General features: G+C 46.6%; 2 protein-coding genes across 2 annotated transcripts; one reads left to right on the top strand and one right to left on the bottom strand.

Annotated features, from left to right (window-relative positions):
* The first annotated feature begins 3,774 nt into the window (after positions 1 to 3,774).
* Positions 3,775 to 8,769, top strand: tsn (translin). The gene is made up of 6 exons (XM_071538852.1): positions 3,775 to 3,933; positions 4,707 to 4,800; positions 4,993 to 5,089; positions 5,345 to 5,460; positions 5,546 to 5,625; positions 7,049 to 8,769. Exons 1-6 carry the CDS (start codon positions 3,868 to 3,870, stop codon positions 7,277 to 7,279), a joined length of 684 nt encoding a protein of 227 aa, XP_071394953.1. The 5' UTR covers positions 3,775 to 3,867; the 3' UTR covers positions 7,280 to 8,769.
* A 2,125-nt stretch (positions 8,770 to 10,894) lies between these two features.
* On the bottom strand, positions 10,895 to 22,969 carry arhgef49 (Rho guanine nucleotide exchange factor 49). The gene is made up of 7 exons (XM_071538846.1): positions 21,714 to 22,969; positions 21,270 to 21,569; positions 16,838 to 17,033; positions 15,030 to 15,223; positions 12,824 to 13,418; positions 12,334 to 12,479; positions 10,895 to 11,729 (listed from the first exon to the last, which is right to left on the bottom strand). The coding sequence occupies exons 1-7, from the start codon at positions 22,967 to 22,969 to the stop codon at positions 10,895 to 10,897; spliced, it is 3,522 nt and encodes a 1,173-aa protein (XP_071394947.1).
* Between the last annotated feature and the right edge of the window lie 933 nt (positions 22,970 to 23,902).

Below are 23,902 nucleotides of genomic sequence, written 5' to 3'. Positions count from 1 at the left end.
TTTATGAGTCTTTGGAGTGGTGGGGGGAGGGAGGGGGGGGGGGGGGGGGGGTGTCTGTGTTGAAGGCTCCCTCGGGTGTGTGTTTGGCAGGCCCGGCTCCGACAGCGCCGGTTAGCGTCTTGCCTGGCGTTCCCAGCCTGGCCCGGAGAGCGCAGCCACACCGCCCCGCTTCATCCTCGTCCAAGGACAATAAACACAGATCGCAGCGAGGACAGGCAGCGGCCCAGTCATGCACACAAAAGTTTAACTGGAGAGCGACCCGGCAGGCTCTAAACCATCTCTAAGTGGCTCGTTTGATATGCGGAGAACTGAACAGAGTCGGGTTTCTCTGATTTGATTAATACGCGACACTGTTACACCATGTGTAATGAGTGAATATAGATGGGTTTGCTGGGAGGAGGGGGGGGGAGTGGAAAGTGGGAGGTAGAGAGGTGGATGGATGGAAAGAAAGAGGGGAGGAGGAGGGGAAACAGGAGGTTGAACAACACAGATGAAGATGGAGAGAAAATAATGACACTAGCACATATATGGACATAGGTAAAGGTAGAGCTGGGCGATATGGTTGAAATCCATATCACGATAATCAAAGGGATTTTTTTCGATATCGATATATATCACAATATGGATCACGTATACGAAATCACGTTTCAAAATTAATGGTCATCCCATTGAACGGAATGGTAATGTTAGGTGTGATGTCAAACAAAACTGATATTTTCTGACAATATTCCTACCAAACCTCATTTTGTCAGTGTTTTTAAATAAAATTTGCTTGTCATCATTAATTTAGACAGCAGAATTGTGTGTCCAAAACTCACCATATCATCACAATATGATTCCACTGAAAGACGATAAACAATAATATTGATAAACGATAATATAGAATTATCGCCCAGTTCTAGGTAAAGGTATATATTGAGATAGAGATAGAAAGAGAGAGGCATCACAGGTTACTAAATCAGACAAGCCCTTGCAAGAAAGAACTATAGTGACCCAATTATACATTTTATAAAGATACTATACAGATATCACAGTAAAAACTATACCATGCAGCTACTGTGGGTAATAAATTACACCATAGAGAAATCCAGTAGTAAAATATGAGATAAAAAAACAGCATGAAGCATGATGGTCACTATAAACTATTGAGTACCACAGACACACTAGAAGTCCCTTTAGGAGAATTATAGGAATATTACAGTGATTTTTCATAAGGGAAGAGATGATGACAGAGACAGTCTGAGGTGAGGAGAGTAACAGTGGATGTGGGAACTGAACAGGAAACACAGGGAGTCAGGCAGGAGCGGAGGGAAGGTGAAGTAGTGCTGTGATCCCATGGAGGATATGACCTGATGTGAGGAGCGGCTCTCAGGTTATCAACTGGACATTCCTGCTTTTCCGTTCACATCAGCACTTTCCACTCCTGTCTGAGCTCTTTTCCCATAACAAACACGCTCACACAACCACATTATATCAGTCGTTCCAGTTAATGGCCAATGAAATTGCTGGGCCCAGGTGACTCCAGCAACAAGGCACTGATGTAACGTCAGCTTACCCTGCCCTGCTACTAACCTCCAGCATAAGAGCAGAAAGCACAAAACTGGCCTGGGATCAGATTTCAAGGCCACTCAGAGTCCACAATCAGTGAGGAACGGTGACCCATGGTAGGCTATTTCCCTAATAATTATAATCTTTGAAAAAGAAAAATGACAGTCCGATGATTCAGTGTTGCATTGCCAGGGATGTGACAAGGGCTAAAAGGGTCATCTGAGGTTTCTCTCACTAAAACACACACACACACACACACACACACAAGGATCTTTCATAGCCTACACATTACTGTGTCCACACTACTACAACACCAAATCCATCAGTGACATACCGCAAGGGAAACTGGGGGACATCTTTGCCTAGTAGCTGAAAACAGAGTGAACAATACATTTATTTAACTCTCTTTATTGTCAAATCATTGTTGAATTAAGCCCCATGTAGCATATGGCTTTAGAAGAAGCTACTCTCATTACCAAAATGTGTTGGTGATTAAGATTGCAGAACTTTCCACTAAAGCATTAGGATTACATCTCCTGACCTGCACCATATGTCCTCATCATTAGAGCAATTAGTGGCATATGGATGGAATCTAAAAATTCCAGCAACTCATTTCAAGCTGCATCAAATTTCATGACTCTAGTGCTATTAAATTATTATATTGTGAAGCCTTGTGTAACTCTGCAAACTGTTGAGTTGATGATAGAGGCTTATGACAAAAAAGAAATATTGGGTTATAAGAACATTTGCATATAAAGAAGTAACAGTCTGTAACACAAAGGCTGAAACAGGTTCAACAGCTGTCACATCTCTAATGTTTTTTTTGTTTTTTTCTTAACTCACCCTCCAGTCTCCGCTCCTGAATCCACACAGTCATCTTCTGCCGAGGTTTTCTCCATCTCAGATCATAAGGACAGAATTTATCTGCATTGTCTCAAAGTCTCTGGGTATCGAAAAAAAAAAGCGGGTCATTCAAAAATATTTATCGATATGATACACGAGAGTGACGCAGATGACCAGCCTATGCGCCTCTCTGTTAAGATTCCTGACTTGCAATGAGCTAAATGGGCAAGTAGTGAGATCAACAAGCAACAGGCTACTACTTCTGTCTCCCTGCGTCATGCTGCCTTCAAGTGCTGTCGGAAATATAGGACACGTCGAACGCACACGAACGACCCGACAAAGTGGAAAATAGGACTTGAAAAGTGTGAATTTTCTGTGATACCCGCGTTTCCAAGATGTGACGTTCAGGGCGCATGAAGGCTGTGTCAACAACTGACGGTAAAAGTATATTTTATTATCGTAGGCTATGTTATAGCTTGGCATTATGTGCAAATAATTAGTGTTGCTCTATGTTTCTGTTTTCCTTCTTTGTTTAACTTATCGTTGTTATGCATTTTTGTGCACATTTAAAAGTTGTCGTAGTAGAAGTTGGTGCTGAAGAAACAAGCTGCAAAGGGTGGAAAACAACGACCACAAATATAAACATTTTGGGCCCAACCTAACAAAAACTACTTTTTTATAGGGTCCATTTCGGTATTATTTCACACCAAAAGGACATACAAGGTTGAATATGAGTCATATTGATAACCTTCCATTTCGGAAGCAGGATAAGGAGCACTTGAAGACAGCTTCAGTTAGTGCGCTGCTTTGGCACCATCAAGAGGATGAACGAGACACTTCAGCATGTTGGTCCATCACAGATCAGCCCGAGGCAGGCCAACGAGACAAAATTACAATCAAATCTCTATGCTAATACCTGTAAACTATGCCATGAATTAAAACACATATCTGCCAGAAGAAAAACTACCTACCCCTTGGAAAAAGAACTATAATAATCATATAGGCTAGCCCAATAAAGATTAGGATACTATACAATTGCAAAACAATTAGTCCAAAACGAATTATATAAATATAGTGTTCGTATTAGCATTATTATGATTTCATTATATTAAAGGAATATTAGAGTAATGTAATGGGAGGTAAAACACCATAAAGTGCCACAGACATACTTCCCATTGCCCATAGGAGGATTACAGGAATATTAGCCTATATTGATCATCAGTCTTTTCCATTTGAGAGCTGTTTTTGTCACTCGTGGTGGCTTCATTTATTTTTCCTTTCCATTTTTCCAATGTATTTTTTTCTTAAGAAATAAACACAAGGAGCAACAGCAATGTGCAAACCATGACGCTGTGAATGATGACATCATCTCCACGCGACACATTTAACACGGACCAGGAGGGCTCGTGTGCACGTTTATGTTTTATGTTAAAGCAATATAGAAGGCATATTGATATCGTCTGCGAACTGTAGATTATGTCTGTAACCGAGATGTTCAGCTATATTCAAGGTTTCCTGAGCGCCGACCAGGATATAAGAGAGGTATGAATGAGCAGCCTGCCAGCCCGCTCGCTAGCTGTTAACATTAGCTTGTAAAGCTGGCTAGCAAGCGATGTCTTTTTAACACACACCACTTAGCCAGCATTTTTTTACGCTTTTAACAAAGTATTGCAATGGAAGAAGTCCAGTCTATTTAGGCAATAGCGCATTTAGAGATAATCTACGATAGATTCCCAATTTTACCGATATACAGCTTGTTAGGAATTCATAATAGAATAATGCCAAATCATAAATTACCCGCTGCTGCGTGCTTTTATTCTGTACCTGATACTTTACGTTTTTCTTATATGGAGATAACGTCACGCCAAACTTCATTAAAACAATCTGGTGATTTAATGCTGCCTTGCCTATTGTAAAGGATAACGTTACACAGTTCGCACAACATGGCTTTACCCCGTTAACGAATCGTTCGGGCGCATTATTCACTTCGGCATACATCAATACACCAAGCACCGCTAATTTCAATAAATTGTCAACTTTTAGAATTGGTTTGCATCGCCCGTTGTGGCCACAATTTTCTTCCACCAAAATACACCATGGTGGGCGTTAGCGAGCAGCTTGGTATCAATTGTACACCGAATTTACCAGAAGACGTTAATGATTCGTAAAGCTCTGAAGTCATGTTCTACAAGGGAAGCACGTTTGCTGATAAGCACAGCGACATTAAATTGAGAATGTTTTTGATGGATTTTGGTGTGTCATAGATACATATTGGTCGTATGTTTTTATAATTATTTTTATGCATATCGTTGTAGGATATCCGTAAGGTGGTCCAGGTCTTGGAGCAGACTGCCAGGGAAATTCTAACTCTACTCCAAAGTGTCCACCAGCCATCTGGCTTCAAAGAAAGTGAGTGTTTGGCATAACTGTCAATTACCAAGCAACCACTGTCACAGCCATGACTGGTCACTGGCCATGGAACCCCAGTGAGATGCTAATGGGATGCTGGTTATGTTTCCTGGTTATTGACCTATTGAATGCTGTTTGCCTCCCTGAATTTTACCTTCTGAACTCTAAAATCTTTTTCCTTTGTGCCAACAGTTCCCAATAAATGTGCGAAGGCGCGGGAATTATTCTGCACAGTCAGGACACACATTTCAGACCTAAAAACCAAGTTTCCTGTGGAGCAGTATTACAGGTACGACACCACGCTAAGAGCCACCATCCAAAGTAGTTGCAATCCCCTGCTGTCCAGAACATTCACAGTGCACTTAATTGAAATGATTGGAAAAGTATGGCAAGGTAATCTGGAGAAATATGCAAATTATGCATTTTGTGTGTTCTAAAGGTCAGAGATAATGACGCATTCATGGAAATTCCTCAAAATTGGGATCTCTGCTGATGATACATTTTGCTAATGTTTTCTCTTGTGATTTCTTTGATCCCCATTTAGGTTCCATGAACACTGGCGGTTTGTCTTGCAGCGCTTGACCTTCTTAGCAGCCTTTGTTGTCTACCTGGAGAGTGAAGCTCTGGTGACCCGGGAGGAGGTGGCCCAGATACTCGGCAGTAGGTACCAGTTGGTGCGATAAGGTGTAACTGCTCACTAGGAATGCTGCCTTATTCTGCTTCCTCTGCCCTCTCCATCCTACAGTTGAGGTGGTGCGAGAGAAAGGCTTTCACCTGGATGTGGAGGACTACCTGGCAGGCGTGCTGATCATGGCCAGTGAACTGGTAAGGGATTTCAGTCACTGGTTCTACAGGCTATAAATACACTGACCATCTCGCAGCGCTCTGTGTAGGGACCCCACTAATGATGTGTGTGTAATGTGTCTAATGAAAGAGCAATCCTGTTTAATTAAAGTGACAGGAAATTTCACACTGTGATGTAGCAGATTCATTTGGTGCAGCATCAGCAGTACACTTCAGGGAGAGCAATGAATGTACCTCAATTGCTTACGCATATCAGTGTAGCAGTGTACATGTAATTTGAGCAACTTTGGCTTTAAAGTGATGTTCAACTTTGGTAGTACCTTTGGTTATGTAGCTTCCTAGACATGATATACCCCCCAAATCTGCGATTCTCTGTTATCTGTTGCTCCGGTAGAGATGATTGGAGAATTGTGGGGGGGTTTTTCTCTCTCCATGCACTGCCATTATATGGTAAAACAGGTCTGAAAATCACACTTCTAGCATAAAAACAAACGCGAACAAAGCAGATTTTGACAATATATAAAAAAAATAGTAATTCTGCAGAATTTAAGTGAATCACTTTCTTTATGCTATCAAACCAACAACACTGAAATCCAGTTGGAAGAATTTCGGTGTTTCACTTGTTCAACTGAAAGGTTTTATAAACATAAAGAAAGTGATTAATGTAAAGAACATTTTGCAGAATGACTAGTTTTTTTATATTTTGTCAGAATCTGCTTTGTTCACATTAGATTATGTGCTATTAGTGTGATTTTTCAACTTGTTTGCCATATATTTGCTACGGAGCCCGGGAGTGGCCATTGGGAGAGAAAAAAAGTTATATCAAGTCCACGATTTACTGTAACGTGCGCCCGTTTTAGTTCATTCGTGCGCAGAAGATAAAAATTTTTCCCTCGATTTCGTTAAACTGTGTATTTTAGGAAAAAATGCAACTTAAAAGGAACCTTTTAGGTATTGCAGATAGGCCTAGTAAGGATTTGGTATGTTAATATCCATTGTCTGTTTACACTGAATAGGCATATCCCCCAAATATTGCAACATATTTAGCCACTTAAACTTCAGGCCATGTAAACACAATCAGGTGGCTGCAACACACCCAGGACAGCGCCACATTTAAACATAATCACCAATATGTGCACTGACTCTTTCTAAGCTTGTGAAGAGCGCATGTATTATATATCGAGAGCACGATATCACTATTTCGAGGGCATGTTTTGGCAATTTGTGCACGTAAAGAGGAAATCGAGGGAACGAATTCTATCTCGTGCGCACGAAAAAGAGAAAACAAGAGCTCAAATTGCATATCGTGCGCACGTTGCAGTAAATCGTGGCCATGACATAAATAATTTTTCTCCCGATGGCCACTCCCCGGCTCCGTAAATGGCAGTGAATGGAGAGAGAAAAAAACACACAATTCTCCAATCTCCTCTACTTTCCCCTCCAGTCGCGGCTGGCAGTCAACAGCGTGACAGCGGGAGACTACAGCCGGCCTCTACGCATCTCCAACTTCATCAACGAGCTGGACTCCGGCTTCCGTCTGCTCAACCTGAAGAACGACCCGCTGCGTAAGCGCTACGACGGGCTCAAGTACGACGTGAAGAAGATCGAGGAGGTGGTGTACGACCTGTCCATCCGCGGCCTGGCTAAGGAGCCCGAGGCGGGGGGAGACAAGTAGACCCCCCCGCCCCACCCACCCGAGGTGGTGAATGGCTGTGGGAGGCGGAGGAGGGCGCGATAGCTGGGACCTCTTCACGGCTGCTGCAGACTGGAGACTTCACCCCCAGCTGGAGGGCGAGACCCAGGGATCTGCCTGAGGCCCCAGTAGCCTAGGACAGACTGTGTGTGTGTGTGTGTGGTTGGATGGATGTGTGTGTGCCCGAGTGCATGCGTGAGAAGTGCTTTAGATGGATGACAGTCTGTCAGAGGGGTGGGAGAGATGTTGGCAGAAGCAACCTTGTTCTGACGGGTGAGATGGGAGGTTCGATTTGATGCTGGTTTTTGGAAATGTTCATCTGTGTTCGGCTTCATCTAATTCACCTGTTATCGTGTTTCATTGAGATGGTTTTGCAACTGTTGAATCCGTTTTGGAAGTCAACTTCTTGTCATTGAATTACACTATATCAATGTTTTTTTTTTCATTGAAGAAAGGCGGAGACCTCCCAAAGAGAAGTGTGTTCCAGCTATACAGCGCTTGTTTTGTGGTCATTTGTGTTTTTTTTGCAAAAACAAAAAGAATAAGTGAAATGTATTTGTGTTTGTCACCAGATAATGTGTCTTGATGCCTGGTGGTATTTCTTAGGTCTCTGAACATGGCGTCAAATGTGGATGCATCCAAATGGACTAACAGAACCCAGGAGCCTCATTTATAAAAAAAATAATAATAATCTTTGCAATGATCAAATGATGGAATTTAGAATAAAATCAAAGAAAGAGATTAAAAACAAATGAAAATTGTTTACAGCATTCTTGAGTCATTATATAGAATATTTTTAGAAATTGATATATTACAGCAAAAATGGATAAAATAATTGTAACTCACTGATTCTGACATCAGGATAACTTTCATTAATCACAGTTTTGGCTTAGATTTTGCTCATTAGCACCAAACATACATATAGATACTTATAAATGAGGCCCCAGGAGAGGCAGAGCCAAAGAAACAGCATCGGAGACAAGATATAAAGCTACACTATGTGCTTCGTTAGAGTTCTTCTTTGTCATTTAAACAGCAAGCTACACTTACAGAACGGTGCCAATGAATATGTCTGTTGAGCCATTCTTACATTTTGTGTTATGCTTTCTCTGGAACACCACAAGAGTGACGGCAGAGTAGTTAGAACACATCAAAGGCTCTTGAACACTGTTATGTACTGCATGTTACAGGCTTATTGTCTTCATTGAGCGAGAAACCTTGTTCACTCAAGGATATGTCCTGTCTTAATGATTTGTTTCTATTGTCAGCTTCCATGCTTCCCTTTGCTTGCATACCGTAGTGGAGTTGAATAACATTTTCTAGAAATACTGTACTTTTGCTCTCCTCCACTTTGCTTCTGTTTCCTTGAGTAGTAAGTGCATTTGTCATTGCTTACAAATGATTCCACTTGATTTTCACATGTACTGTGTGTATTTCTGTCTTTGATCCGTTTTTTGGGATCAGTTGTTCTACAATGCTTAAAATTAAATATTTCTACATTCTGCATTTCAGTGTTCAATAGGACTCACCAGACTTTACAATCCAGTAGATCCGAGAGAAAACTACAAAACAAGCAAAGTCGCATTTAAAATCTTTTAATATAATTCACAATATATTACATCAGGAAATATTACATTAGGTCTTTCGAATGCAAATGAGGAAAAGAAATGGTATACAACTCAGCACGCCTGTTTTGGAAAGGTTAGTTGAAATGGCGTCCTCCAGCGTACAGCAGTGGTAGTCGTGTTTGTATGGAGCTGTGGAAGCTGATAAGAGTTGTAACAGTGTTGATGCCATTGGAAGAATAGCAGTAGCGGGCAGGCGTAACTGTCCACACCTGCCCCCAAACACAGTGATGCGCTACCTCTTCTAGCAGTGCTACTCCATGACATAAACATAAGACAGCATGATTATTAAACAGTGGTTTTGGTTTGATGAGTAGGCCAACGCTATTGCCTTGACCCGCTGAAATCAGCCGTGGTCAACTCGGTTCGTTCAAATATGGAGAACTGTGAATAAACAAGACAACATAATACATTTTCTAACTGCGGTTTTGCTGGAGAGTGTTCTGTCACCATTCACTAGATCTAGATGTAAATCATGATAAAGTGCATCAAACAAAAAAAAAAAATAGAGCCTTCATGAATAAAAACACGCCAGGAGTAGTATAAGCACACGACAGATAAGATAGGGGGTCAGGTAAATCATGAGATACAACCTTAGCAGCCCGGTACTGTAGGTGGAATGATTACTATTGCCTGTAAATCAAACTCAGTCAAGTGCCATTTTGTAACATGGCGACAGAGGGCAGTCTGTTTCAGGTCTCAAAGATAAATGCTACTGTGGCAAGTTACAAATATTTCAGTCAATTTAGCATAAAAGTAATCAAATACCAAGGCACAAAAGCTCATCACCTTGTCACATACCAGCACACAGCTGGAACCGTGTGATAACATACGGGATGGTTGGGACGTTTGGAGTGGGGTTCGTCACCCGCTAAATACACAGTCAAGGAGAGCATACATTAAGTGTTTGGCTTAATGTCAGGGAAATGGAGGTGGGCTAGAATTCCCACAAATCACTTTAATGGCACTAAGATCATCTTAATTCCACTGACTCTCTATGGAACGGAGACTAGCTTAGTGTTAAGATGCTACTGGGAAGCCAAGCCCACCCAGCTGTAATGATACTGACAAACATGACCTGATTTGAGACTTCAGTTGAAATTAACCCATGTAGCTCATCAACACCGCTCCCATCCAAGTAGGATAAAAACCTTGATCTCCAGAAATCCAAAGGAGATCTTGGGAAATTGAATACATATATAGCTACTGTCGTTTCTGAAATTGGCAGAGATTATTGCTGTTATGTGACTTCTTTACCCTAAACACAGTGATACAGGAGGTCCGTCCCATGCTGAGCCTGTTTGAGAGGCCCTGTTTAACTGCTTCTCCGGCAGTGTAGGTTGCTCTGCCACCAACATACAGTAGAGGGAGGCAGACAGACAGGAGAGGGCAGTGACTGAATCTACCAGTGTGAGAACAAACAGAAACCACTGAAGAAAGCTCTGATCCGCATCTCCCACTGCACACATACCGAAAAGAAATGGTAGTTTCCCCACTCTCTTGTGCATCTTATAAAAAAAATGACATTGCAGTTTCAACGTTTTTGTGGCCAGTCATGTTCAGTCATGCTTTTCAACACAGACACCTTGTTTAGGATACTGAAAACACAGCTCTCTTTCTCCAAGAGCAAACAGTCTTTACAATCAAGGCTGGCACTACCAACCCAAGTTTTTTGGTTGTCCAAGTGTCTGATAGCTTTTTTCGTTAACATCTTTAAATTATATCTTCATACATCATTTTGTGACACTATGGCGCACTTGTAGTTTTGTAAAAAAGAAAAAAGAAAAAAAGTGCTATATCTTTATCACAATCTGACCCTTACAAGACCTTGGGAAAGACCTTTTTCATTGAAATCTCAAAAGCCACTGGTGCTGTCCCTCAGAAATGCTTCATGTTGTCAGTTCATTTTTGCAGTAGAAGTAGTGGGGGTATTTACAGTGGTATATCTAACAAGAGAGGGAGACGGTTAGTCTCAGGAGCGAGTCTGATTGGTGTTGATCATGATATTGGGCAAGGCGTTACGTCTTTTCCTCCAGGGGCCCAAGTCACGGGCATATCTCTTGATCTGACGGAACCACTGCTGGGTGCGAGATTTGTCCACTGCCCGGAAAACAAAGGACTCGCGCCGAATATCGAGCAGTTCGAACGTGTCCTCGCAGTCCGGGTCTGCCGACACCACGCAGTTCCCCAGACGGATGGGCTCTCTCAGCACTGTGAACTTCCCGCTGCTCTTGTCCTTGATTAGAACCAGTACTCCGTCCCGGATGTTTTCCCCGCCACCCTCCACCTGATCCCCCCGGGCCCCCAGGTCCGTGCCCTGTCCCGGGCCTTCGCCGGCCCGCTGTGTCCTCACCATCAGCAGACTCTGGACATTTTGGAACTTGAGGGCCTTGCTGCCCTTCTTCACCCACTGGCCGTCTGCCGGCTGGGACAGCTGGAGCGGTCCTTCCATGACGAAGCGCGTGTTCTCCCTGGCCCAGCCCACCGTCTTCATGGACACCTCTCGCATCTCGATGTTGATGACCTCCCGGTTCTTGCGGCTGTCGCGGCGGAATGAGCGGAGGGACCAGGTGACGCCGGTGCCCTCCTGCTTGGTCTTCATGTTGATGTGCTCCAGGTGGGACTCCACGCGGCTCTTAGCCTCACGGAGACGTGCGTGGTCCGGGTGGCATTCGGTGGTGGCCTTGCTGATGCGGCTCAGCAGAAGCGGGTATTTAGTGACACGCTGCAGGGGCGCCATGAGGAAGGAACGCAAGTTCATGCGACGCAGCGCTGTGTTGTCATTCTGGGACACATCCAGGAAGATTCTAGATAGAGAGATGAGAAAAAATTATGAGATGGAAATGGAGAAAGAAAGAGAGAGATACTTACAATCTGCGTGTCCTGGGGAAAAGTCTTTACAAAGTTGATTAATGGGAATCACAGGACAGCCTGACTCATGGGTGAGCTGTGGTTGTGTCTAAAAATATTTCAGCTCTGCTCTCAAAATAGAACCTCTTCTGAATTAGTGATGACCCTCTGTCTTTTCCATTAAGAATTACACAGTAAAGCCATAGCAGACACTAGAGAAAGCTCCCCAAGTGACTCTTCCCTTACACAGAGCAACAGGAAGAGAATGCTGAAGATTCTCTGCAGTGGAAACAAAATAGTTTATTTAGTCGATTTCATTTATATCCCAAATATGAAAAAAATTACTCTGTCTATCTCCTGTCTTGAAGACGTACATAGCAAAGTAGAAGTTCGGTCTAGTTTCAGTTCTGGCAACTCAAGTTACTTTGTTAGGATGTAGAACTGATGTATAATTCAACAGTAATCTAAAAAACAGACCATAGATCAGCAACATCAAATACCAGAACACAATTGTACCAATGTTCCCCATAGCAGTCAAATGCCACTTGAGTGTTTGTGTACCTGAGCAGCTCTTTCTCCTTCTCCAACGTGTTGAGCATGTTGACGGAGGTGGACTGCTGCAGGCAGTAGGTCTGGAACGCAGGCAGCATGTTGACAAACTCCAGGAAGATCTCTCCTATGCACACCGTCAGCAGATCCTCATCTCCCTGAGTCAAACCCCATGGGTGCATATTGACAATGTGTCATTCACCAAAATTACTACAAGCAGGCACTTGTACTCAAGCGTTAGTGTTAGTGTTAAAGTGTTAGTCATTATAGTAGTAGTCTTTATTAGTCATTTAGTGTGTCCATAAGGTGACTTATGTAATACCAGCATAGTGCTTAAGGCTTTAAATATCAGTAAAAGGGAGCAGCTTGTTTTTCTGTCAGGAGATTACAGCAGATACAAACTACAGAACACCAGAATGAATGAGCCATGACAGCTTTTTTATGAGAGAGAGGATGAGAGTGTGTGTGAGTGAGAGAGAGAAAGAGAGAGTGAGTGGGTCACCTGGTCGAAGGCCTGGTCGATGCTGTCCTGAAGGTGTTCAGTGAAGCGGTCGTTGACGTCTATCAGCTCCTGAACGTTACCGAACACCACGGTCAGCTGCTCGGCCGTCAGCAGCCCGGCGCTCTGCATGGGGCAGTAAAACTCCTCCTTGATGATGCGCAGGTCCTCGCCGTAGCTCGACTCCGTGTTGAGAAACTCCAGGATGGCCTCCTTCCGCTCGGTGCGCAGCTTGGAGCAGCGGTCGCACATGCCCTCGGCTCGCTCCTTGGAGGCGCCGTCCCTCTGACCGCAGTCGGGGCAGGGTCTCTGGGCCTCCCAGGCTCGCAGGGAGGCGGAGGGTCTCTTCCAGCCGCGGGCCAGGCCCGGGCCGATGCCGCTGTCCACCCGCTCCACCTCGGCTCCCCGGCTGCGGCGGTAACGGCGAGGTTCGCTGTCCTCCTCCTCCCGCTCGTCGCTGAGGCCCACCACGCCGCTGTCGGCGCTCAGGCTGCTGACGGTGCTCCAGCGGTGCTGACCGGACCGAGTGACGCCCAGACCCACCTGCCGCTCCTCACCCCGGGGCTCTGAACGACCACGCACTGCTGCTGGAGCTGGGAGGACAGAGACCGAGAGTGTCAGTCAAATTAGTACGTGCACATGCCATGTTGTCACACACACACACACACACACACACACACACACACACAGGACAACACCCATTTAATCCCTAAATTCATTACTCATCATGTCAAAATGAACAATTATAGATATCATCTATCTCCAATAATTAGATTCCTAACCCTCTATCCAAGGGCTTAACCCTTGTTCCAATGCACGTCAATACAATTTAGTGTGCATGTTTGTGTGTGTGTGTGTGTGTGTCTATGTGTGTGTATGTCTATGTGTGTATGTGTCTATGTGTGTATGAGAGACAGTGGTGGCAGATGTGTAGATTTCAACTAGTTTGCATATTTACACGTGGTTCATTAGGCAGGTCCTATATTATGTCTATAGGTTATATAAAATCATTGCAAGATGCCAATTCATTGACACTGTGGATGAAACTATTCCACAGTCAAGATCCTCTATATCTAATGGAGAGAGCAACAAGGTCATCATTAGCATATTCCATATTGACTGACATTCTGTGGCTTCTGTGCAGTGTCAAAGACCCTCTGCTGACAGGGAAGCTCAGGGTATTAGCGGGGGGAATAGTGTATGTGTGTGTGTGTGTGTGTGTGTGTGTGTGTGTGGTGGTGGTGGTGGGGGTGGGGGTGGGGGGTTGGGGGTGGGGGGGTGGAGGGAGCAAAGGCTGAAATGTTCAGAGACATGCATGACACGAAGTTGCATAAGAGAAGCTCAATAAACAAACACATCTCTTAATAGCCTTAATCTTTTAAAATGGGGCAGATTGTAAAATGCCAGGCTTGGTTGGAGGACCTGCTGGAATACTGCCATTTAGATTCACACGCAATTTAGGGTGATTCACCCTCCCTGAGATCTGAGGGAGACGCAGTGGGGACATGGAGTACTGTAGAAGTGCAAGGATTTGTAGGCAGAGGGGGCCGCAGGCAGTTCTCCATAGGAAGATTACAGCATCGTAAAGTCAAAATCTACGGTGCAAAGCTGGGGCCAGAGCCTATTTAGGCAGAGTGGGTTTACAGTAGGAGGGAGAGATACTTGTGACATAACATTCCCCCAATTGGGTTCATAACGTCATTGGGAGTGTGTGTGTGTGTGTGTGTGTGTGTGTATAAGATGTTTTGGCTCTATGCTCAGAGTCTGTATGTACATTATAGGGCTCCATGCCAAAAAGAGAGAGCTGCCCAGGACCGAGGCTGAGGAGGAAGTGAATGCCATCATGAATGAGAGTCACTCAGGTAGGGGTGTCATCCAAATTATTAAGACAAATGGGATGTGTAATGTGACAGCAAGATGACACATTTCTGAAAGTGGGCTAATATACAGTCAATCATTTTTATAATAAAAACATTTGGTGTCATGGCCAGTGTAGTTTCAAATGCTACCATCATTCAATATTTGGTCCAAAATTGCTTTGTTATAACTGACATGTAATGGATTTATAAAAAAAAAAAAGTCAAAACAAAGCAACAGCCTCCATTCCCACATGTCACATGTCAATATGAACCTAAAACTATGTAATCACACGTGTAGCATCTACTCACCACTGTCTCGGTCTCGGTCTCGGTCCCTGTCTCGGTCTCGGTCCCTGTCTCTGCGCTGGCTGTGGAGTCGGGCGGCGGCAGCGATCTTCATCTCCAGCTGTTTGCGCTTGGCAGCGTCGGCTGGCATGGGGTCGCTGTAGTGGGGCCGGAGGCGGCACTCGCGCTGCGCCCTCACCGTCTCAGCCAGCTCATAGGCCGCGTCCGAGCTGGAGCGCCTGCAGCCCAGCCCAGTGTGCTGCTGATAGGACGGACACACGTGTCAATCAGCTGGCTGTGTTGCCATAGCAACAGATGAAAAAAGGGGGAAACTCTCTGAGGAGAGCTTGTGTTGATAAAGTGAGAATGACAACAGTGAAATGGAGAAATTAGCGTGTGTGTTGGAGTATTACATGTATGATGTCACCATTCACTACCATATGATTGCATAAGGACTCTTGGTTATCTCTCTGCTCCATCCACAAAGTTGAAGAACTGACAAGAATCCAATTTTCATGCTGAGACAGAGGACAAATCATCTGCCAAGGCCTGTAATGTGCACAGACACCGGCTCAAACACAAGAAGGCCACACATCTAAGTATGTGCTCTTATCACAAGTTGAAACAGCCCAGCCTTGAAGATCAGAGACGTCTCCCAACTGACAATATGCAGCATCTATCTTCCAAGGTAAGGTGAGGAATTCCCCAGCACATCACAACATTCTACAGATTTCTCACATCACTCTAAAATCATTCTGCATCTGTCAAGCCCCTGGGACTGGACCTATGGGGTAAAGTTCAAAGGTCATCGCTACGACACGCGACTCCTCACCCCTGCAGATAGAAGCATCCATCAGAGACATTTAATAATAATATTGAGTTTCACATCATTGATTACCTCCCAAAATGCAGACAATTCCTTGCTCCCTCTGACAAACTAACAGTTACCATAGCTACACATCCCTAGGAGACTGAAGGACACAGGAAGGTGTATGTTTTCATCGCTCTATACGAGAAGACAACACAATATGCAGCCCATAGGTTTCAGGTAACACGCAGGAGAATAATTAATGCTGCGGGTGCTCATTGCAGGGTATTAACAAATTGCGGTCCTTACTTTGGGAATGCAGAGGCAGGCTCCATTGTGGATTCAAAGCCGAATCCAGGAGAGGCGTGCAATACCACCCCCGATCTATGTGCAATAACACCTCCGATCCATGTGCGAGAAACAAGCACACCATGACATCTGTTCTCTAAACTACACGCAGCCTCCTAGCATGCAGCCGCTACACATGACGGCCACAATAAAGCGAGACGAGACTCCCCGTCGATTCCGGCTCTCGCCTCCTCTTCTCCCCTCCTGCAGAGGTTGGAGACGAGGCTGGTGTTACAGCAGAGGTAGAGAGGAACACAATGCTAGCTGCAGCTAAGGCTGGTGTCAGGCTGCAGGCAGCCAGCAGAGCAGAGACATGCAGAGAGCAGAAATGAAGAGCTGAGTTACCAGCAGCCAGCAACTAGAGGGGGGGCTTAATCCTCTTTCACTGCATCCTCAGACGTCGAGCTGTTGCTGGAAGACAGAGAGCCGCACGCTCCTTCTTGTCAGCCTCTCACCACATACCTCTGCATGAGTGTGCGTGAGTGATGTGTATGTGTGTGCGATGTGTGTGTGTGTGTGTGTGTGTGTGTCGCAGTCCCCTTGCTTGCCCCAGCCATCCTTGAATGCTAATGGATCTATGCGTCTCTCTGCACGCTACAGCCCTCCAATGTGTTCAACAAGAGGTGCGATGGGAAAGACGGCGAAGAAGACGAGCACAGACGACGACGCAGAGCCATTAACGAGGGGGGGAAAGGGAAAAAGAATAGGAGTCCTTACGCATTCTGCTGCTGCTTCCCCTCTTCCTCCTCCTGCAGGCGTCTCGTCGCCAGCCTCCGCTCCGCAGGCCGTTGCCGACGTTGCCATGGCAACGGGGGAGGATTGACAGTCGGTCGGGGGGGCGGTGATGTCAGCGCCTCCGTCCCGGTCACCTGACAGCCTGACGGGGGCCTCGGCTGAGATCTCTGCACTGCAGCTGGAGAGAGGAGGAGACGGAGGTAGAGGGAGAGAGAGAGAGAGAGAGGGAGATGGGGAGAGGGAGAGGGGGAGGGAAGTGGGGGGTAGAGAGAAAGGGATGGAGAGAGGGAAGGAGAATGGGGGAAAGGGGGAAGAGGAAATTTGAAGGCGATGAGAGGGAGAGGGAAGGGAAGGGAGCGAGTGGGGAGGACAATGAGTGGAGGGAGAGATATGGAAGGGGAGCAGGATGGGGAGAGAGGAAGTAAATGAGAGAGAGAGAGAGAGAGAGAGAGAGAGAGAGGGAAAAGGGCAAAGGAGAGAGGGAGAGAAAGCAGCAAGAGGGAGGGACAGGCATGAAATTATGATTCCTGGCAGTGCTCCCCTCTCCTCCCAGCATCCCTGTCATTCATCCCTCTCTCTCCTTCCTGCTGTTTCTTCTTCCATCCTCCCCACCTATCCTCCTTCTCCTCCACTGTCCCCCAACCCACCTCCCCCTCCTGCTCCTCCATGCCTCCTCTCTCTCCATCTCCCTTCTGCTACTCCTCTCCTCCCCTCCAGGGAGGCTTTGCCCCGGCCACAGCCGAGTGACTCAGGAGGACAGCAATTAGACACATCACTGGACATTAACACCTGAACCCCTGGACCACAGGGACACACACACACACACACACACACACACACACACACACACACACACACACACACACACACCCTTAGGCATCATACATTTCGTTCATTCCTTTGTCTGCTAACTGGGAAGCCACGCTCGCCGCACGTGGCCAGCATGCGCTCTAACTGAGACACCACAGCTGTCTGCAGAGACAGACATGAGCACACACCTGTACTACACTGGAATAGAGAAGCACACACACACACACACGCATGAACACAAACCACAAAGGCACGCCTGCACGGACTTATGCATGCACTTGTAAATGTGCCTGCAGACACACAGTGAACTGACAATGGTTGATAATGGTGGCAGAACAGTCACTCCTTTTGACTTAAAATAATGCACAAATTTGCATTCCGCTATCAGCCGCTGACAGAAACAGGAACCAGCCAAACCATGTACATTGATTTTGTTTCTCAATCATTGGCGTGGTACAGCAGGCATAAGTGCATACCATATCGCTGCTGTCACAGAAAAAAATTCTTGTAACAGCAATTTTGGTGATTATTATATTTTGAATTGAAGGCTTATGTGGTCCTTCATTGGTTCAGCAAGTTTCATAGGCCCTAGGGTCAAAACCCATAATAGATTTCAACAATGCATGGCTCTCAGTAGGAAAATAAGGCTGTAAATTGTTGAAACGTTGATTTTTTTAAAGATACACGGTTTTCACCCAAGAGCAGCTGTATATGAGTTTGAGTATGTGATATGAGAGATGGTGAATACATGTTTGGCTCATGATCTTGCATGTACTGTAATATGTATGTAATATGTAATTCTCTCTCTTATCTCTCCCCTCCTCTCCCACATTTCTTGTTGCTTTCAACGATACGTTATACAACCTCATAATCATCAATTAACATTCAGTTATGCTTCGTCTTATCCAAATGTCTTAAACTGTTCCAATTGTCTGTTTAAACCTTATTTGGTTGGCTGATGTGCAGTTCGCTTTGGCCTGTCATGGAGAATCACGTATCCCTGCGGTAAATTAACAGGAGGTCTCATTAATCTAATGGTTCTTACATAACTCCGTCTTGTCTGAGGACTTTCCCTCCCAAGCCAGTTAAATCACTGAGCTCTTCCAGGACACCTCATTTACATAGAAGTAATTCTCAGTATCCCTCTGATGCTCTCTGACGCAACTCTGACGCTCGCGCACACACACCTACACATGCACGCGCACGCAATTTTCATACTAATCCCCGGCACCCTGTTTTGTACTAAACAGGTAACAACAAAGCCAATGCAGCAGCCGTGTCCAAACTGGTGCTGGTGCCAGGGGCAAGGAGGCAAATATAATTAATATGGTTTTGAAGACGCAGCAATAAAGCGTTCAATTGGTTTCCACTTGGAAAAACTGTCATTAAAGCCTTCCCTCCACAGTATTAGCTGTCGCACCTTGGATGATGCATGGGAGGTAATAACCTGAAGCTTAATTTATCAGCACACCACTGTATGTGATAGATCACCTCTCAACGCAGCACAATGTGACATTGAAATTAGCCCAGCTGTCACTTTTACTGATGCGTATATCACTCCTATGGATTCAATATATTTCTCTGAGCATACTCGTATGAGTGTGTGCATCTAATGCAGGCACATCAATAGAAATGCTGTATACAGGGCAATATACATGACCAGTGCGCTTTTATTAGGCTGCAGCATACAGTTAACTCAGCAGTGCTGCTTTAGTGCTTTAGTACTCTCATGCATTTCTACTTCATAAAACCCTCCCAGGTGCAATAATGTGAATATTACTGTAATAAGGCAGTGAGAGCTCTAGCATGCACTATTCGTACAGCACATTGTTATGCGGGATGGACTCCGCGGGGCACTAAAACAGAGAGACTTGTTTGGTGGAGTCAAATACCACTGGGCGCACAGATCACACAGAATATCATCATGTTTAATTAATAAATCTCCAAATATTAAAATATTCACAGAGCCCGAGGCTAATGGAGGTCAAATTTAAATCCATAGGGAATACATAGTGTGTTGCACCATGGGTGTTCAGAACATGAAACATTAATCCACTTGGATCAAAGACAATATTGAACTTGTGGTACTAGAGCTGTCAGTGGGCTCTATTATAGGATTGCTACCCTGGACATGAAAGTGCACATACCAGACAAAGGCACAAACACACACACACACACACACACATACATGCGCACGCCGTGCAGCAGTTATTTTTCTGCTGCCTTCATGCAGCTAAGTTTCAGACATCCATCATCCCTTCTAGCAGAGCAGACAAAGAAGCGACATTCAGTGGAGACTCCTGACAGGCAGGGAAAGATACTGTCTATCTCCTATCTATCATAGTCTCCAGACTGGGGGGGAATTTGAGGTTATATCCTGCTATAGTCCTTATCGTGTCGCTCCGTTCACGGTCTAATATTTGCACTAAAAACAACACTCTCCTCTTGTATGTCCTTGATCAGACTAACCATGGCAGACTGAAGCTTCCATCCATTTAGCCAACAGCATGGCCAGCCCAGCTGCCACTGAGAGACAGAGAGAGAGAGACAGAGAGAGAGGGACAGACAGACAGACAGACAGACAGACAGACAGAGATAGGTGACGGGGAAAGAGCCAGTCTGTAGGGATGGTGCCAGTCGGCCGGTCTGTCATGCTTCACGCCAGCCTCCTGCCCACAGAGACACGTTCACGAGTCTCCAGACCCCTGGCATCCACACACAACTCCTCACACAGAGCCAACCCTGTTAGCTGCGACAGCTGTTAGCGCAATAACTGAGATAAATCGACAACACACCAACGCGCACAGGGGGAAACGGATGGACACGCACACACCCCCGCGCAAGGCACTCGCTGACTGCAGGCGTGCCCGCTGACCACGCATACACATTATACACACGTATGAACACGCATGGGCTCAAGCGTACTCGCATACACTTGCCTGATAACACACTGCTCTGTTGTCCTCTGTTGCAATAAGCTGCTACAGGGCTCAGATGCACGCTACAAGATCCAATTTCACCATCAAAGACATCAATTGGATCTGAAAACACACTTATTGGCAAAATACTGTGGGCTCATCGTAAGTAAAGCCCACAGAGAGCGTGAAGCTAGAAAATAAATCAGAGGCCTTTTGTTTGATTTTTCCTAATTTGATGTTTCAACTCTCATTTGTCTGGGAGCGGTTCCTATAGATGGCTGGAGTCCAACACAATTTTAATAAGCACTGTCACAGTGTTCTGAATTTGATCTTGGTGTGTGTATGTGTGTGTGTGCATGCAAAAATGCATGTGTGGATGGATTCTAAAAAGCAAATAGGCAGAAATATGATCCCTACTGGTGTTGCCTCTACAATAAGGCATGTGCAGAGAGTAGTGTGGATTTCCTGATAATTGAGCTCTTGGAATATATTCAGCAACTTGTAGTAAGGCATTGAGATAACATCTATAGCTGCATCTGATATGCCAAAATCAAACCGTACACACACACACACACACACACACACACAGACACACACTCAGACGAACAAACCAGTCACCCCCCAACCCCCACACACCACCTCCTACCAACATCTCTAAACCATCCAGCTACCCCACCCAGACTAACCTCTTCTTGATGAGGTCCAGCGCTGAGCCGATGAGTCCGTCCTTCATCTTGTAGATCTTGGCTCCATAGCTGGACAGGTCCGTCCCCTCCAGGAGGAGGGCGGGGCAGCAGCTGGAGGGCCGCTCCCAGTTCTCCCTGCTGGGAGGGAAGGGAACCGAACCGGCCAGCTCCAGACTGCTCCTCCTGGGTCTGCTGCTCCGCTCTTCTATCCCGGCCACGCCGCACCGTGCCGGGGCCGAGCTGGCCAGAGGCTGCAGGGGCGAGCGTGGAGCCGGGCCTGTGCGGATGGGAGAGGATGTGCTGGTTGTTGAGGAGGGAGACGAGGTGGAGGAGGTGCAGGAGGTGGGAGCTGTGTTACAGGGAGGTTTCCCAGGGGAGCTGGCAGTCTGCAGGCCTTCGCGGCCTGACGCTGCTTCCCCACTGCCTGTCCTTTCTACTCTTCGCTCTCCCCCGTCTGCCTCCTCCATGCTCCCTCTCTCCTCTTTTTCTCCTTCACTAGAGCCAGACTGAAAGTCAGTCCGAGTAGAAGGAGGCTTCTTACTATCTGATCCAGCTGTGTCCTCTGGCCTGTCAGCCTCAGCCTTTTCAGATGTGGCACCCTGGCCCTGCCCCCCCTCCCTCTGCCTCATCCTCTTGAACTCCTCGAAGGTGGGGATGTGCAGACGTCCCACAGGGGGTCTGCGGCGCTCTGACACAGAATCTGCTCCACTCCTGTTACTGGCGATACTGTCTGTGGTGTAGGAAGTCTTAACCACTTTTGGGCTGTCTGGGGAGCTGTGGAGAGCCAGGTTGGGGCTGCTGTTCTGTCGTCTGAGCTGCAAGCGCCTCAGGACCTCCTGCTTGATCTCCTCGGGGCTGGTGATGCGCAGTGCGTACAGCGGCCTGGACGCCACTCCTGTTGGATTCAGGTGAGGGATGCCCTCCCGATCGCACGACCCCTGGACGGGCATGACCCCAGGGGTCACCTGAGGTCGCAGTGGGAGGGGCTTTGGAGGCTCTGCGGCCGACCTGGCGCTCTGGAGGCGGAGCTTCTCCCTCAGGCCCTTCCTGGCATCCCATTCGTCCGCACCACCGGGGAACTGCCACTGAGGGAAGAGGGGCAGGTCCTTCCTGGGCAGCCCGCGCCGAGGGTAGAATGCGAGGCTCTCCGGGTCGGGCACCACTCCATAGACCCCCATCCCGGATCCATCTGGAGGTCCGTCGTACCAGTGGCTGGTGGCAGTGCAGCGGAATACAAACTCACTGTCCACACTCCTGTAGGGGGCAGCACTGAACGCATACAGGCCAGGATCGGCCATAGTGTTCCAGTTGAGGTTCTCCATACTCCTGTAAGGCCTGCTGCCGTTGCTTCCAATGTGGACACAGGAGCCCGGGTTCGGCCCCTGCCCCGGTCCCAGGCCTTGAGGCCCTGGCCTGCTGGAGCAGTACCTCAGCCCCAAGTTGGTGAGGAGAGTGCTGCTGTTACACCTGGACATGAACGGGAAGGGAGCCCCCTGGAGGCCGGGGTAGTGGGGGACGCCGTGTCCGTGTCGGGGGAAGGGGGACATGGGGTCGGGGGACAGGGGGAGGTTGGCGATGCAGGGCTCCATGTCCATGGCGGGGGTGAGGGGGGAGGCGCAGCCAGCGGGAGAGCCGGCGGAGGCTGAGGTGGAGGAGGTGGAGGGGTAGTCACATGGCGGTGGGGGCTTTACCTCTGGCATGGCTGTGGGCTCAGCCAGCAGCCCTCACACACACAGACAGCAGGCAGCAGGATCTGCAGCCTGCAGGGACAGAGAGAGAACATATGGAGATAAGAACAGAGAGAGACAGACACCGATAGACACCGAGATGGGTGTGTGTGTGTGTGAAGAAACAAACACTGAGCCTGTCTTGCACTTTCCCTTTGCACTGCGTGAGGTGCTGTTGTTCTCGTTCCATGAGTGTCACTATGCACTGTGAAACTGTGTAATTGTGTAATACGTCTGCACCAGTGTCATCAATAACTATTCTGTTCCAGATTCTGAAAGACTGAAGCTGAGGATGCTGAGGTAACGCCTACGATGAAAATTCAATTCTGTTATCAGACCAGAATCCTCTTCAGCCCATGATAATACCGCAGCAACTGCAGCTATTACACTAATACACTGGATCAGCAGTTGAGACCTTGTATCCTGGCCTAGGCCATGTGACAATGATCTGTCAGAGGCCTTCTGTCACGGGGACAGACACAGTCCACACACACATATTGGATAACCACAGCTCCAAACACAGCGGTATTGTCCCTGATGCGTGGTTCCTTTACTAAAATAATCACATTCATTTTCTATAAATGGCTCCCTGTCTTCTCTCTAGCTCTTGCTCCACCCCCCCCCCTTTTCTCTCCTTCTCTGCAGCAAGAATAATAAGAGGGGGATTATTGCCCTCCTTGTCAGGCTATTAAAACATGAGATTGAGAGACAGATGCAGAGAGACGGAAAGAAGAAAAAGCAGGGCTGGTAGGAGAGATGGAGCCGAGCGAGAGAAAAGAATGAGAGATAGAAGAGGAAATGAGCGTAACGCTAAGAGAAAGCAGTAAGCTGAGGGGACAGTAATGAAGATAACTGCCTGGCTGTCCACCTGCGGCCAACGCTGCTCCTTCCTTCTTGCTAATCAGA

Source organism: Centroberyx affinis, unplaced genomic scaffold, assembly GCF_046629955.1.
Source record: "Centroberyx affinis isolate AG114_WGS23_722 - 3 ecotype Tasmania unplaced genomic scaffold, CSIRO-AGI_Caff_v1 ptg003356l_1, whole genome shotgun sequence".
Lineage (NCBI taxonomy): Eukaryota > Metazoa > Chordata > Actinopteri > Beryciformes > Berycidae > Centroberyx > Centroberyx affinis.
The sequence above is the reverse complement of the archived record's forward strand: the minus strand, read 5'-3'. Positions and strand labels throughout refer to the sequence as shown.